This window comes from Aotus nancymaae, unplaced genomic scaffold (assembly GCF_030222135.1).
Source record: "Aotus nancymaae isolate 86718 unplaced genomic scaffold, 86718_ANA_hifiasm-v0.15.2.pri h1tg000031l, whole genome shotgun sequence".
Taxonomy (NCBI): Eukaryota; Metazoa; Chordata; class Mammalia; order Primates; family Aotidae; genus Aotus; species Aotus nancymaae.
In genome coordinates this window covers 6,658,430-6,672,994 of record NW_026988444.1, presented here as the reverse complement: position 1 = coordinate 6,672,994, position 14,565 = coordinate 6,658,430, and the positions used below count along the sequence as shown (strand labels likewise).

At 51.3% G+C, this 14,565-nt stretch overlaps 1 protein-coding gene across 2 annotated transcripts in view; it reads left to right on the top strand.

Annotated features, from left to right (window-relative positions):
* The window catches only part of THAP4 (THAP domain containing 4), a 48,302-nt gene extending 33,796 nt beyond the window's left edge, over positions 1 to 14,506 (top strand). For both annotated transcript variants that reach the window (XM_064383444.1, XM_012435418.3), the window contains one exon: positions 14,199 to 14,506. In XM_064383444.1, the coding sequence (XP_064239514.1) occupies positions 14,199 to 14,318 (120 nt within the window). In that variant the 3' untranslated portion in view covers positions 14,319 to 14,506. The remainder of the gene's footprint in view (positions 1 to 14,198) is intronic.
* Positions 14,507 to 14,565: the final 59 nt, after the last annotated feature.

The window sequence follows — 14,565 nt, the reverse complement described above, 5'->3', positions numbered from 1 at the left end:
TAAATCTCTCTCAAACTGTTTTTTGAGTGATGCAGCGTATAATTCTAACTTTTCCAGATGAGTGACACGGTGGTCTCAACACCATTCATTGAATTCCATCCTGACCCCACAGATCTGGAAAGTCATACGTACGTTAAGCCACATCCACATAAATATAGGAGTCCATTTCCTTTTTCTTTTTGGTTTTTTTTTTTTGAGAAGGCGTCTCCCTCTGTTGCCCAGGTTGGAGGGCAGTAGCACGATCTTGGCTCACTGCAGACTCCACCTCTAGGGTTCCAGTGATTCTCCTGCCTCAGTCTCTCGAATAGCTGGGATTACAGGTGCGTGCCACCACGCCCGGCTGTTGTGTATTTTTAGTAGCGATGGGGCTTTGCCATGTTGGCCAGGCTGGTTACAAACTCCTGACCTCAGGAGATCTGCCTGCCTCAGCCTCCCAAAGTGCTGGGATTGCAGGTGTGAGCCGCGTGCCCGGCCTTGTTTCTACGTCTTGTCTGCTCGTCCACTTCTTTACCGGTGACACAGTCTTTAGCTCTCACAGCTGTATATTACATGCTCATGTCTAAGGGAAAGTTTCCCACATTTTTTTCTCCAAATTTTCTTAGTCATTCTTAAGCATTTCCTCTTCTAGATGAACTTTTGAATAAACATCTCAAAGCTTATAAAATGTACATGAAGACTGCATTCAATACATGAGTGAATTTGGGGAGAATTGACATCTTTTCATGGAGAGCAGTATGCAGCATGATAGTGTGTATATATATATATATATATTTTTTTTTTTTTGAGACAGAGTTTCGCTCTTGTTACCCAGGCTGGAGTGCAATGGCACGATCTCGGCTCACCGCAACCTCCACCTCCTGGGTTCAGGCAATTCTTCTGCCTCAGCCTCCTGAGTAGCTGGGATTACAGGCACGCACCACCATGCCCAGTTAATTTTTTGTATTTTTAGTAGAGACGGGGTTTCACCATGTTGACCAGGATGGTCTCGATCTCTTGACCTCGTGATCCACCCGCCTCGGCTTCCCAAAGTGCTGGGATTACAGGCGTGAGCCACCGCGACCGGCTACATGATAGTATATTATGGTGACTTCAGGTCGTGTTTTGTGTATTTTAGTATATAGAAAACCTTTATTTCTTTATAGTTTTAGTCATATAGGCCTTGTACATTTCATGTTAGGGTAAGTGCAAGTCCTTTATCATTTTTGTTGCTTGTACATAGAATTTTTTCCGTTCCATCTTCAAATTGATTACTGATGGTTGTACAGACACTTCTGATTTCTCTGTGTTGAACTGGGCCACTTGTGTAACTTTTGGCCAGCCAGGATCTTAGGCACAGCACGGATAGAACAGGCATGAGCGTTCGTTGCATGCTTGTCCCTGACTCTAGTGGAAATACTTCTGTGTTTCACCACCTGTAAGATGCTTACTGTAGATCACTTACTGGTAGATAAGGTAGCCTTTTTTTTGAGACCAAGTCTCGCTCTGTTGCCAAGGCTGGAGTACAGTGGCACAGTCTTGGCTCACTGCAGCCTCCACCTCCCAGGTTTAAGCCATTCTCCTGCCTCAGCCTCCCAAGTAGCTGGGACTACAGGCATGGAACACCACGCCCAGCTAATTTTTGTATTTTTAGTACAGACAGGGTTTCACCATGTTGGTCAGGCTGTTCTTGAACTCCTGACCTCAGATGATCCATCCACCTTGGCCTCCCAGAATCCTGGGATTACAGGCATGAGTCACTGCATCCCGCCCCAAGTTGCTTTTTAATTGCATTTGTTTATTTTGATTCTGGATTTCATCTTAGAGGCTTTCTTTAGTGGCATGATGTGTCTGGGGTCCCTCAGACCACCCCCAGCCAGGTTCACTAGGAGGCCTCATAGGATGTGGTGGGACCTGTCCTATTAGAGCAGAAGGACATGGAGCACAGTCAGCACATGCCAGGGTGCGGGGCAGAGTCTGGAGGACACAGGTGTGAGCCCGCGGGACGCGCTCCATTGCCCACCATCGCATTGTGGTGACGAGCGTGAAATGTCCCAACCAGGGAAGCCCTTCAGGACCTCAGCACCCAGGGCCGTTCCAGGGCTGGTCCTGCGGCAGCCTCTGCCTGCCTCTTGCTGCCGGTATCTGGGCACCGCTGAGGCCCACACGCTCGTGTCACCCTCTGCCACTGGAGGGAGGCACAGTCGCCTCGGAACAGGGAGCCGGTGGCGGAAGCTGGGGAGTGACCACTGCTGCCTTGTTTGTGTCCATAATGTTTGTTTGCTATACATCTGACACTCAGCATGTCTCATGTATTTTTAACAGCTTTTTAAAGCTATAATGCAGGGCCAGGTGTGGTGGCTCACACCGTAATCCCAGTACTTTGGGAGGCCAAGGTGGGTGGATCACCTGAGGTCAGGAATTCGAGACCAGCCTGGCCAACATGGTGAAACCCTGTCTCTACTAAGAATACAAAAAATTAGCCAGGCATCGTGGCAGGCACCTGTATTCCCAGCTACTCGGGAGACTGAGGCAGGAGAGTCACTTGAACCCGGGAGGCAGAGCTTGCAGTGAGCCGAGGTCTCGCCACCACACTCCAGCCTGGGTGACAGAGCAAGACTGCATCTCAAAAAAAAGATACAATGCAAAAAAAGAAAAAAAAGATAGTCACATACTATTCAAATCACTCAAAGTATGTGATTCTGTAGTTTTTAGTATAGTCACAGCACTATGTAAAATTAATCACGACAATTAATTTTAGAATATTTATCTTTTGTGGCACAGTCATGACTCACTGCAGCCTCAACCCCCTGGACTCAGGCGATCCTCCCACCTCAGCCTCCCAAGTAGCGGGGACTACAAATGCACACCACCACGCCTGGCTTTTTTAGTTTGTTTTCGTTTTTGTGTTTGAGAGAGTGTCTCGTTCTGTCACCTAGGCTGCAATACAGTAGCAAGATGTCAGCTCACTGCAACCTCCGCCTCCCAGGCTTGAGTGATCCTTACACTTCACCTTCCCAAGTAGCTGGGGGGCCACAGGTGTGCAGCACCACGCACGGCTTTTTTTTTTTTTTTTTTTTTTTTTTTGTATTTTTAGTAGAGATAGGGTCTTGCCACATTGCCCAGGCAGGTCTTGAACTCCTGAGCTAAAGAAATATACCTGCCTGGGCCTCCCAGAATGCTGGGATTAGACAAGAGCCACCGCAAACAGCTAATTCTTTTGTATTTTTGGAGAAACAAGGTTTTCCCATGTTGCCCAGGCTGGTCTCGAACTCCCTGGCTTAAGCGGTCCAGGAGACAGGATCTTGGCCTCTCAAAGTGCTGGGATTACAGGTGTGAACCACGACCCCTGGCCAGAACATTTTTCATACCCCAAAAAGACACCTGGTGCCCTTTAGGTGTCAGCCCCAACTTCCATCTCCCCAGTCTCAGGCTACCACTCATCCACCTTCCATCTCTGCAGATCCAACTTCCATCTCCCCAGCCTGGGGTAGCTGCCACTCATCCACCTTCCATCTCTGCAGATCCAAATTCCATCTCCCCAGCCTCAGGCTACCACTCATCCACCTTCCATCTCTGCAGATCCAACTTCCATCTCCCCAGCCTGGGGTAGCTGCCACTCATCCACCTTCCATCTCTGCAGATCCAAATTCCATCTCCCCAGCCTCGGGCTACCACTCATCCACCTTCCATCTCTGCAGATCCAACTTCCATCTCCCCAGCCTGGGGTAGCTGCCACTCATCCACCTTCCATCTCTGCAGATCCAACTTCCATCTCCCCAGCCTGGGGTAGCTGCCACTCATCCACCTTCCATCTCTGCAGATCCAACTTCCATCTCCCCAGCCTGGGGTAGCTGCCACTCATCCACCTTCCATCTCTGCAGATCCAACTTCCATCTCCTCAGCCTCGGGCTACCACTCATCCACCTTCCATCTCTGCCCAACTTCCATCTCCCCAGCCTCGGGCTACCACTCATCCACCTTCCATCTCTGCAGATCCAACTTCCATCTCCCCAGCCTGGGGTAGCTGCCACTCATCCACCTTCCATCTCTGCAGATCCAAATTCCATCTCCCCAGCCTGGGGTAGCTGCCACTCATCCACCTTCCATCTCTGCAGATCCAACTTCCATCTCCCCAGCCTGGGGTAGCTGCCACTCATCCACCTTCCATCTCTGCAGATCCAACTTCCATCTCCCCAGCCTGGGGCTACCACTCATCCACCTTCCATCTCTGCAGATCCAGCTTCCATCTCCCCAGCCTGGGGTAGCTGCCACTCATCCACCTTCCATCTCTGCAGATTTGCCTGTCCTGAGCATTTCATGTAATTGGGGCCATATAGCATGTGCTCTTTTGTGACTGTCACTTAGTGTAAGGTTTCCAAGGTGCATCCAATGTGGAGCATGCCTCAGGCTTCACTCCTTTCATGGCTGAGTAATGCTCCATTGATGATGTGCTATATTTTGTTTATCCATTCCTCACTGATGGGCAAGCTGGTTGTTACTGAATCTTGGCTGTTAATAGTGATACCGTGCCTCTCGTGGTGGCTGACACCTGTAACTCCCGCACTTTGTGGGGCTGAACCAGGAGGGTCGCTTGAGCCAGGGGTTAAAGACCAGCCTGGGCAGCATAGCAAAACCTGTTTCTACAAAAAGGACAAAAAGTGGCCGGGCTTGGGGGCGCATGCTGTCGTCCAGCTACTTGGAAGGGTGAGGTGGGATAATCGCTTGAGCCTGGGAGCTGGAGGTTGCAGTGAGCAGTGACTGTGCCACTGCACTCCAGCCTGGGTGACAGTGAGATCCTGTCTCAGAATAAATAAATGAAATAATACTGAGTTGCCACTGAAACACATTTTCAAGCAAACCTGCTGTTTCCAGCCTTCATCTACAGCTGCTCATGGAGATACTCAGGCCGTGCCACAGAGCTTTTGTGGGGTGTAGGCGGCTGCTCGCCAGTCCCCGGTGCCGCCTTCAGCCTCGGCCTTCCTGGGTCGGCCGCATCAGTCAGTTACTTGTGTGCATCTGATTCCGGCCGCTCGTGCTCTGTGGCTGTGTGCCCACCTCCTCTTTCTCCCGTGGACTCACGCTGTGGAAAGCGTTCCTTCACTGCTGTTCAAGTAGGGGCCGCACAGGAGCCGCGGTGCCATGCTCAGCTGGGGGGCTTCACCTCAGAGCTCTGCCAGGTTGCTGTGTGAGCACGATTTTCATCGACATTTTCTTTATCTTTAAAATAAATAATTTTGTTTTGTTTTTTCAAAACAAAACGCCCAGGCTGGAGTGCAGTGGTGCCATCTCAGCTCACTGCACCCTCTGCCTCCTGGGTTCAAGCCATTCTCTGCCTCCACCTCCCGAGTAGCTGGGACTACAGGCACCCACCACCACACCAGGCTAACTTTTGTATTTTTAGTAGAGATGAGGTTTCACCATCTTGGCCAGGCTGGTCTTGAACTCCTGACCTCGTGATCCACCTGCCTTGGCCTCCCAAATGCTGGGATTACAGGTGTGAGCCACCATGCCTGGCTGTTTTTTTTAAGACAAAGTCTTACACTGTTGCCCAGGCTCGAGTGCAGCAGTGCTATTATGGCTCACTACAGCCTCCACCTCCTGGGCTCAAGCGATTCTCCCATATCAGCTTCCCAAGTAGCTGGGACTACATGCGTGCACCAACACTCCCAGCTACTTTCTGTATTTTTAGTAGAGATGGGATCTCACTGTGTTGCTCAGACTGGTCACAAACTCCTGGCCTCAAGTGATCCACCCGCCTCGGCTTCCTGAAGTGCCGTGGTTGAGGTGTGAGCACTGTGCCGGGCCAGTTTTTCCTTTGAAGATACGTGATGTTTGGGGTGACTGTTTCTCTGTAGTGTGAGGTGGCAGTCCCATTTTCCCTGTTTCCCCTACAGACGTCCTGTGGGCCTTGTTAGGCACTGTGGCCCCTCTGACCGCTGTTTCGGGCATTTCCCCTCCTTGGCAGTCAGGATCGATGCTGCCGGCCGTGGCCTTGGACACATGGGTCCAGAGGCACCTGGTTTTTCCCCCTCGCTCTGGAGGAGTGAGCTGGAGCCTCTTGAAGAGGGCAAGGCTTGCACTGGGGAAGTGAGGCCTTCCCTTAGCTGCTCTGTGGTGTCTGGGGAATCAGGCGGGCTGGGAACAGACATGTGAGTGTCTTTATTCTTTGTATGAGTGTTGGTGGGCATGGCCCAGACTGCCAACCCCACAGAGGGTGGCAATACCTTTGTGAGCTGTGTACGGAGCCTGTGAGCTGCTGAGGGTCCCTGGCCAGCTTGCCCCTGGGACAGCTTGTCACTCATGTCCAGTGACTGAGCAATGGTGGCAGACCCCAGGGGAGAACTGAGCACGTTGGAAGAGGCTTGTACGACTCTTTTGGGGAGGGCCTGAGGGGTCCCCAGGCCCTGCTGAGCTGCACCGTCCCTGTGCTGTCTGTCTGTGCTTCGTAACTGCGGGCCCCGTGCAGTCTGGGCAGCACATGCCGGGCAGCAGCCCTGAGGAGAGGCAGGTCCAGGCCCAGGCCCCGTTTTATAGTAGGGCTCAGAGAGGCCTCCTCCCCTTCCTGCCTTATGTGGGTGGCTCTGGATCTAGCTTTGCAGCCTGGGCGACCTGGGAGCCTGAGCATCTCTTCACGTCATTGCTAGGTCTTCCTCCAGCGAGGTGCCTGTCCAGGTCTGGTGACCATTTTCCACTATGCCTTTTCTGGCTGACCTGACAGAGTTCTTTATGTAATGTGAATGAAGCTCTAGTTAAATGTGTTGCAAATAGCTTTTTCGGTCTGTGATTATCTTTTGACTTTCACAAATGGTTTTTGAAGAACAGAGGTTCTTGGTTTTATGTGGTTCAATTTGCCAGTGTCTTCCTTTTTGGATTCGGTTTTTTGCTTTATTTTTGAGATGGAGTCTCGCTCTGTAGCCCAGGCTGGAGTGCAGTGGTGCGTCTCGGCTCACTGCAACCTCCGCCTCCCGGGTCCCGGTTCAAGCAATTCTCCTGCCTCAGCCTCCCAAGTAGCTAGGATTATAGGCATGAGCCACCAGCCCCGGCTAATTTTTGTATTTTTTAGTAGAGACAGGGTTTCACCATGTTGGCCACTCTGGTCTTGAACTCCTGACCTCGTGATCCGCCCACTTTGGCCTCCCAAAGTGCTGGGATTACAGGTGTGCGCCACTGCGCCCGGCCAGATTCTGTTTTCAGCGGGTCTTAGCTAAGCAGTCTTTCCTTACTAACAGGTCAAAATATGTATTCTAAGTGTTTCTGGATGCTTCACAGTTCAAACTAAAAATCTTTCCTTTAGGCGATTAATCCACCTGGGGTTGATTTTGCGTATGATGTGAGGTGGTGTCCCTCTCTCTGTTCTCAGATGAGGACCAGCTGCCCTGCACCCTGCCGGAAGGGCCTGGCCCGCTGTTCACCCCCCGCCCCCGCCCCCCGCGCCCCTCAGCATCCTTCATCACTCTCTCTGGTTCCAGGCAGTCTCTTCAGTCCCTGTGCCGGCGCCACCCTATCGTCATTACCGTGGCCTCTGCTTTTTAAAAATCACTTCTGTTGAGGTATACTTTCCATGCAATAAATCCATACACTTCAAGTGTTCAGTTTGATGCGTGTGGACAAGCTGTAGTCTTATAACGCTGCCCCAGTCAAGACCGAGAACAGTTCCAGCGCCCTACAAAGTTCCTACGCTGGGCAGGCGGCCCCCGCTGCCCTCTCACAGCCCCCCGCCGGATCCTGCCACTGCAGACAGAGCAGTCGTGCGTGTCCCAGCGCTGGTCATCAGCAGCGGGGCCGCAGCTCAGCCACGGTCTGTTTCCCGCCTCTTCCGTCACTGACACGACATTCACGCGTGTGCCGCGTGTGCCGCGTGTGCCTGTTGCTGTGTGGTGGTCCGCCAGTGAGCGCGTCAGTTCTGTTCATGCTGTTGATGGATGTTTATTTAATTTGTTTCCAGTTCCGGGCTGTTATGAATAACGCTGTACGTGCTGTAAGCATTCATAGACCTGACTGTGTGGACACGTGGACACGTGTTGCTGTTTCTCTTGGGCGCATACCTGTGATTGGAATGCTGGGTTCTGTGGTGAGCACCAGTCTCTTCCAGAGTGGCTGTCCCACTTGACACCCCAGCAAGGTCGTCCCACAGCCTGGCGAGGGTTGGCCTTTGAGTTTTATCCCGGCCACTGTGAGGTGCTGTTTCATTGCGATGCTCATTTGCACTTCCTGCTGAGTAATGACGCTGCTCATCTTTCTGTACACATTTGCCAGTTGTGTTCCGTGTTTTGTGAAATGAACATTCAGCTCTTTTGCCCCTTTGAGTGTTGTTTGTGTTATTCCTGAGCTGTAAGAGTCTGTTGTGTATTCTGGGTGTAAGGCCTTCATCAGGTGCACGTGACAACACCATATTCCTCCCCTGTCCCTTGCCTTTCTGTTTCCTAGACAGTTCCTTTTGAAGAACCAAACATTTTTTTCTTTTTTTTTTTTTTTTTTTTGAGATGGAGTTTCTCTCTCGTTGCTCAGGCTGGAGTGCAATGGCACGATCTCGGCTCACCGCAACCTCCACCTCCCAGGTTCAAGCGATTCTCCTGCCTCAGCCTCCCAAGTAGCTGGGATTACAGGGACGCGCCACCACGCCTGACTGATTTTGTGTATTTTTAGTAGAGACGGGGTTTCACCATGTTGGCCACTCTGGTCTCGAACTCCTGACATGAGGTGATCCACCGCGCTGGGATTACAGGTGGGAGCCACCATGCCCAGTCTAGAACCAGATGTTTTAATTTTGACCATTTTTTCTTCTCTGGTTAGTGCTTTTTGTGTCCTGTCTTAAAATTTTTTACTTAGCCCAGGTTGCAGAGATTTTCACCTGCATTTTCTTTAAAAAGTTTTATGGTTTTCCTTTTACTTGAAGGTATCTGCTATGTGGAATTCCCGTTTCTATGTGGTGTGAGGTGGTAGTCATGTTTTCTGTTTTTCCAGCACCGTTTGTTGAAAAGAGCCCTTAATTGGTTGAAGTATGTGGTGCTTTTGTCGAAAACTGACGCACGTTGCGTGTGTGGCCCTTCCCCGGACTCTGTCGCGTCATCTCTGTTTCCGTCTCTGCGGCTGTCACCACGCTGTCCTGATCACTGTAGCTTTATATTAAATTAGGCGATAGAAGTTACCCAACTTTTCTTTTTTTTTCCTAAAATTTTTTTGATATCCTAGGACCCTTTGCATTTCCATATGAATTTCAGAATCAGCTTGTCAGTTTCTAGAAAAATTATCATCGGAATTACTTGAATTTCTCTTTTTTTTTTTTTGAGACGGAGTTTCGCTCTTGTTACCCAGGCTGGAGTGCAATGGCGCGATCTCGGCTCACCGCAACCTCCACCTCCTGGGTTCAGGCAATTCTCCTGCCTCAGCCTCCTGAGTAGCTGGGACTACAGGCACGCGCCACCGTGCCCAGCTAAATTTTGTATTATTTAGTAGAGACGGGGTTTCACCATGTTGACCAGGATGGTCTCCATCTCTTGACCTCGTGATCCACCCGCCTCAGCCTCCCAAAGTGCTGGGATTATAGGCGTGAGCCACCGCACCCGGCCCGAATTTCTCAATTAATTTGGGAAAAAGGGCCATCTTAGGCTAAATGAGTCCTCCAGTCCAGTGCCACGGTAAAGTGCTCTGTTTATTTAGATCGGTCTCATCCTACATTTTCTTGTAGTTTTCAGCGTGTTGGTTTTCCACACATTTTATTAAATTTACTGCTAAGTATTTTGTGGTTTTGGACGTTATTATAAATGATTTTTTAATTTTCCAATTTGTTGCAGGTATATAGAGGTAAGTGGCTGTTGTGCATTGATCTTGTATCATGTGACTTCATTAAACTCATTCATTTCTGCCTTCCCTTCCCTCCTCTCTGCTCCCTTCCCTTCCTTTCCTTCCATTTCTTCCCTCCCTTCTTTCCTTTCTTCTTCCTTTCCTTCCTTTCCCTTCCCTCCCTCCCTCCCTTCCCCTTCCCTTTCCCCCCTCCCTCCCTCCCTTTCCCTTCCCTTTCCCCCCTCCCTCCCTCCCTCCCTCCCTTTCCCTTCCCTCCCTCCCTACTTCCCTCCCTTTCCCTTCCGTCCCTTCCTCCCTCCCTCCCTCCCTTTCCCTTCCCTCCCTCCCTCCCTTCCCCTTCCCTTTCCCCCCTCCCTCCCTCCCTCCCTCCCTTTCCCTTCCCTCCCTCCCTCCCTCCCTCCCTTTCCCTTCCGTCCCTTCCTCCCTCCCTCCCTTTCCCTTCCGTCCCTTCCTCCCTCCCTCCCTCCCTCTTTCCCTTCCCCTTCCCTCCCTCCCTCCCTCTTTCCCTTCCCTCCCTCCCTCCCTCTTTCCCTTCCCTCCCTCCCTCCCTCTTTCCCTTCCCTCCCTCCCTTCCCTTTCCCTTCCTTCCTTCCCTCCCTCCCTTCCCTTTCCCTTCCCTTTCCCTTCCCTCCCTTCCCTTTCCCTTCCCTCCCTCCCTTCCCTTTCCCTTCCCTCCCTCCCTCCTTCCCTCCTTCCCTCCCTCCTTTCCCTTTCCCTTCCCTCCCTCCCTCCCTCCCTTTCCCTTCCCTCCTTCCCTCCCTCCCTCCCCTTTCCCTTCCCTTCTTCCCTCCCTCCCTCCCCTTTCCCTTCCCTCCCTCCCTCCCCTTTCCCTTCCCTCCCTCCCTCCCCTTTCCCTTCCCTTCTTCCCTCCCTCCCTCCTCTTTCCCTTCCCTCCTTCCCTCCCTCCCTCCCCTTTCCCTTCCCTCCCTCCCTCCCTCCCTTCCCTTTCCCTTCCCTCCTTCCCTCCCTCCCTCCCCTTTCCCTTCCCTCCTTCCCTCCCTCCCTCCCCTTTCCCTTCCCTTCTTCCCTCCCTCCCTCCCCTTTCCCTTCCCTCCCTCCCTTCCCTTTCCCTTCCCTTCTTCCCTCCCTCCCTCCCCTTTCCCTTCCCTCCCTCCCTCCCTCCCTTCCCCTTCCCTCCCTCCCTCCCTCCCTTCTTTCTTTCCTTTCCTTTCCTTTCTTTCAATAAAGACAGGGTCTTGTTATGTCACCCAGGCTGGAGAACAGTGGCTATTCTCTAGGGATTTTTCTTTTTTTGAGATGGAGTTTTGCTCTTCTTGCTGAGGCTGGAGAGGAGTGGCACCATCTCGGCTCACTGCAACCTCTGCCTCCTGGGTTCAAGAGATTCTGCTGCCTCAGCCTACCGAGTAGCTGGGGTTACAGGCATGTGCCACCACACCCGGCTCATTTTGTAGTGATTTTTTGTTTCTTTGAACAGGGTTATTTAGGGATATGTTACTTATTTTCCAAATATTTGAGAATTTTTTTAATAGATTCTATTGCTAAGGATTTCTAATTCCATTTTATAAGGCCCAGACAGTATACTCTCTAATATTTTACTCTGTTAAAACATGTTTGAGACTTAGTTTATGCCTAGTGTATGCCCTGACTTCATGAACATTTCATGTACACTTAACGAATGTAGCATTCAGTAGTTAAAAACATCCCCTCCGCAAGCTTGAAACCCTGGAATGCCAGTGTCATGGCTCAGTCCAAGTCCATAGGCCTCAGAACCAGGGAGGCCGATGGTGTCACTCGGTCCTGGGCCGAAGACCTTAGAGCCCTGATGAGAGAGGAGGTACTGGTGACATCCCGGAGTCCAGAGATCGGGGGCCTGGAGCTGTTCCAGGGCAGGGGAGGGGAGTGTGTCCCAGCTCCAGCAGACAGATGGACACATCCACCCGGCCTTTGTCTTTTTCTCTGGGCCTATTGGACGCTGCCCACCCTCACTGAGGGCAGATTCTCCTCACCTGGTCAGTCACCTCTGGAAACACCCTCGCAGACACACCCACAATAACCCTCTGCCGGGTTGCTAGGTATTCCTTAATCTAGTCAGTTTGACACCTGAAATTAACTGCTACACCCACCCCCACCCCTGGTTGCTTCCAAGTTTTATTCTTGCCTTTGAGTATCAGCCACAGTTTTGCTGTGACATAGCTAGAATTTGTGGCTTTATGTGTTTTGTTAGGCTCAGAAAGTTGTCGCGATCTGTTGAAACATTGCTCGTGTTCCGTCTTCTCTCCTGTCTTCCCCGGGTCTCTGATTACACGTGTTCAGCCTTTTGCAGTTGTCAGTGTGTCCCTCACGCTCTCGTCCACATTTTCCATTCTTCTCTAAGCCTCAACCTGGATATTTCCTACTGATCATTTTCCAGTTTACTAACCCTCTCTTCATCTGTGCCTAGGCTGCTGTTTATTTTACTACTGGGGCCTTCATTTGAGTTACTGTGTTTTACAATGAAAGAATTTCAATTTTAATCTTTTTGACAAATTCGAATCATCTGCTGAAATCCTCCATGTTGTCTTCTGATAACACCGGTATTGGCATCCCCTGGGTCAGGGTTGGCGAGGCGCCACATCCTGTTTTTTCTTTCCATCTTACGTCCTAGGGAGCCAAGGAGTTTTTCTTGGATTTTAGACATTATCTATGAAAAATTGGGCTTGGTGCAGTGACTCACACCTGTAATCCCAGCACTTTGGGAGGCTGAGTTGGGCAGATCATGAGGTTAAGAGGTAGAGACCATCCTGGCCAACATGGTAAAACCCTGTCTGTACTAAAAACACACACACACACACACACACACACACACACACACACACAAAATTAGCTGGATGTGGTGATGTGCGCCTGTAGTCCCAGCTACTCGGGAGGCTGAGAATCACTTGAACCCAGGAGGCGGAAGTTGCAGTGGGCCGAGATTGCACCATGGCACCCTCCATCCTGGGCGATAGAGGGAGACTCCATCTCAAAAAAAAAAAAGAAAAAGAAAAAAATTGTACAGATGACTGGAGGCTTCATCTGATGTTATCCTCAACAAAGAGCAGTCCCTGCCTGCGCCTCTTGGTCAGGACGGACAGATCGTGTTTAGTGGACTGGGCTGTTTCGAAAACGGACTTCCGAGCTCAGTCCTGCTTAACCCTTAATCCTCGGATGGGGCCTTCAGGGATCCCACCCAAAGCTGGGTGCTCCCCTGGGCTTCCTCTTTTTTTTTTTTTTTTGAGACAGTCTTTCTCTGTTGCCAGGCTGGACTGCACTGGCATGATCTTGACTCACTGCAACTTCTTCCTCCTGGGTTCAAGCTCCCCTCAGCTGGGACTACAGGCGCATGCCACCATGCTCGGCTAATTTTTTTGTATTTTAGTAGAGATGGACTTTCACCATGTTGGCCAGGATGGTCTTGATCTCCTGACCTCGTGATACGCCCTGGCATTACAGGCGTGAGCCACGCACCCGGCCGGGCCTCTCCTTCTAGACAGACACTGAATTCCAGCTTTTGTCCCTCTGGCTCCATGAGTTCGAGAGGCCCCACTCAGCTTCCACCGCTTGAACCCCTTGACTTCCAGGCAGCACAGGCATCAGGGCCAATTGCTCCAAATTGGGTCTCACCTCTGCACTTCCTTCTCCCTGGGGCACTGGTCCTGACTACGTTGGTGGCTCTCCGACAACTTTAAATAAACTTCTTAAAATCTGGGTTGTTACCTGCAAGAGGGTTGGTCAGTTACACAGTAGTCACCCATGGCCAGAAGCAGAACTCCGTTTCATCCACTCTGGCCACCCCCGCCTGACTCCCACACGTCCGGGACAGTAGTGGTGACTCTCACAGTCTGCCGGCAAACGGTCCAGGCACGTAGGGCTGACTCATTCGGGCCTTAGCTGCTATAGGCTTGGATTCTTGTTGGAAACGGCCGCTGTAATTCATTCTGATGAATTACGGTTCCAAAGATGGTGTCTCTGAGCTTTCCAAGAACACATTGGACGTCAGTGAAAGTGGGAGGCAATGGAGAAGGGGAAGCACTGGAAGCTCAGCGTTTGCCTGACCGGGTATATAGTTTGTAGTGACCCAAGAAAGGTGACTCCTCCCATCCAAGTACTAACCAGGTGCGACCCTCCTTAGCTTCCGAGGCCAGACGAGATCAGGCACCTTCAGGGTGCTGTGCCCGTCGACAAAAACGGTGACTTCTAAATAAACTGAGATGAGACCAATCCCTGTGTCTGCTTGGTGGTCTTCTGGAGGCAGCTGAGGGGCACCTGGTTTGTGATGTGCCCAGGGGCCCTGGACTGTGCGTCCATCCTCCCCCGGCAGGGACACTGCCTGGCTCACAGCCTGTGGCGAGTGTGTGACGTGCAGCGGACACACAGGCTTTTGTTGAATCTTTTGAAGATAAAACTAAGGTGTTACGTTTTATTCTCCTGCTCAGATTACCCGGAAATTCAGGCTGAATTCTGAAGGCAAACTTGAACAGACAGTCTCCATGGCAACCACTACACAGCCAATGACTCAGCATCTTCACGTCACCTACAAGAAGGTGACCCCGTAACCTAGAGCTTCTGGAGCCCTCGGGAGGGCCTGGCGACCGCGTCTCAACGGTTCGGCTCCTCGGCAGACAGTCCCTGCGGCAGAAGTGGGTGTGGCTGTGAGCCTCTCCAGGCTCGAGAGAGTTGTCCAGAAGGTCCTGTACTGGCATAGAAAAACCAAATAAAAGGCCTTTATTTTTACGGCTGAGGATTTCGGATATGATCACTTGTGTAGGCACGGTGGCTCACGCCTGCAATCCCAGCACTTTG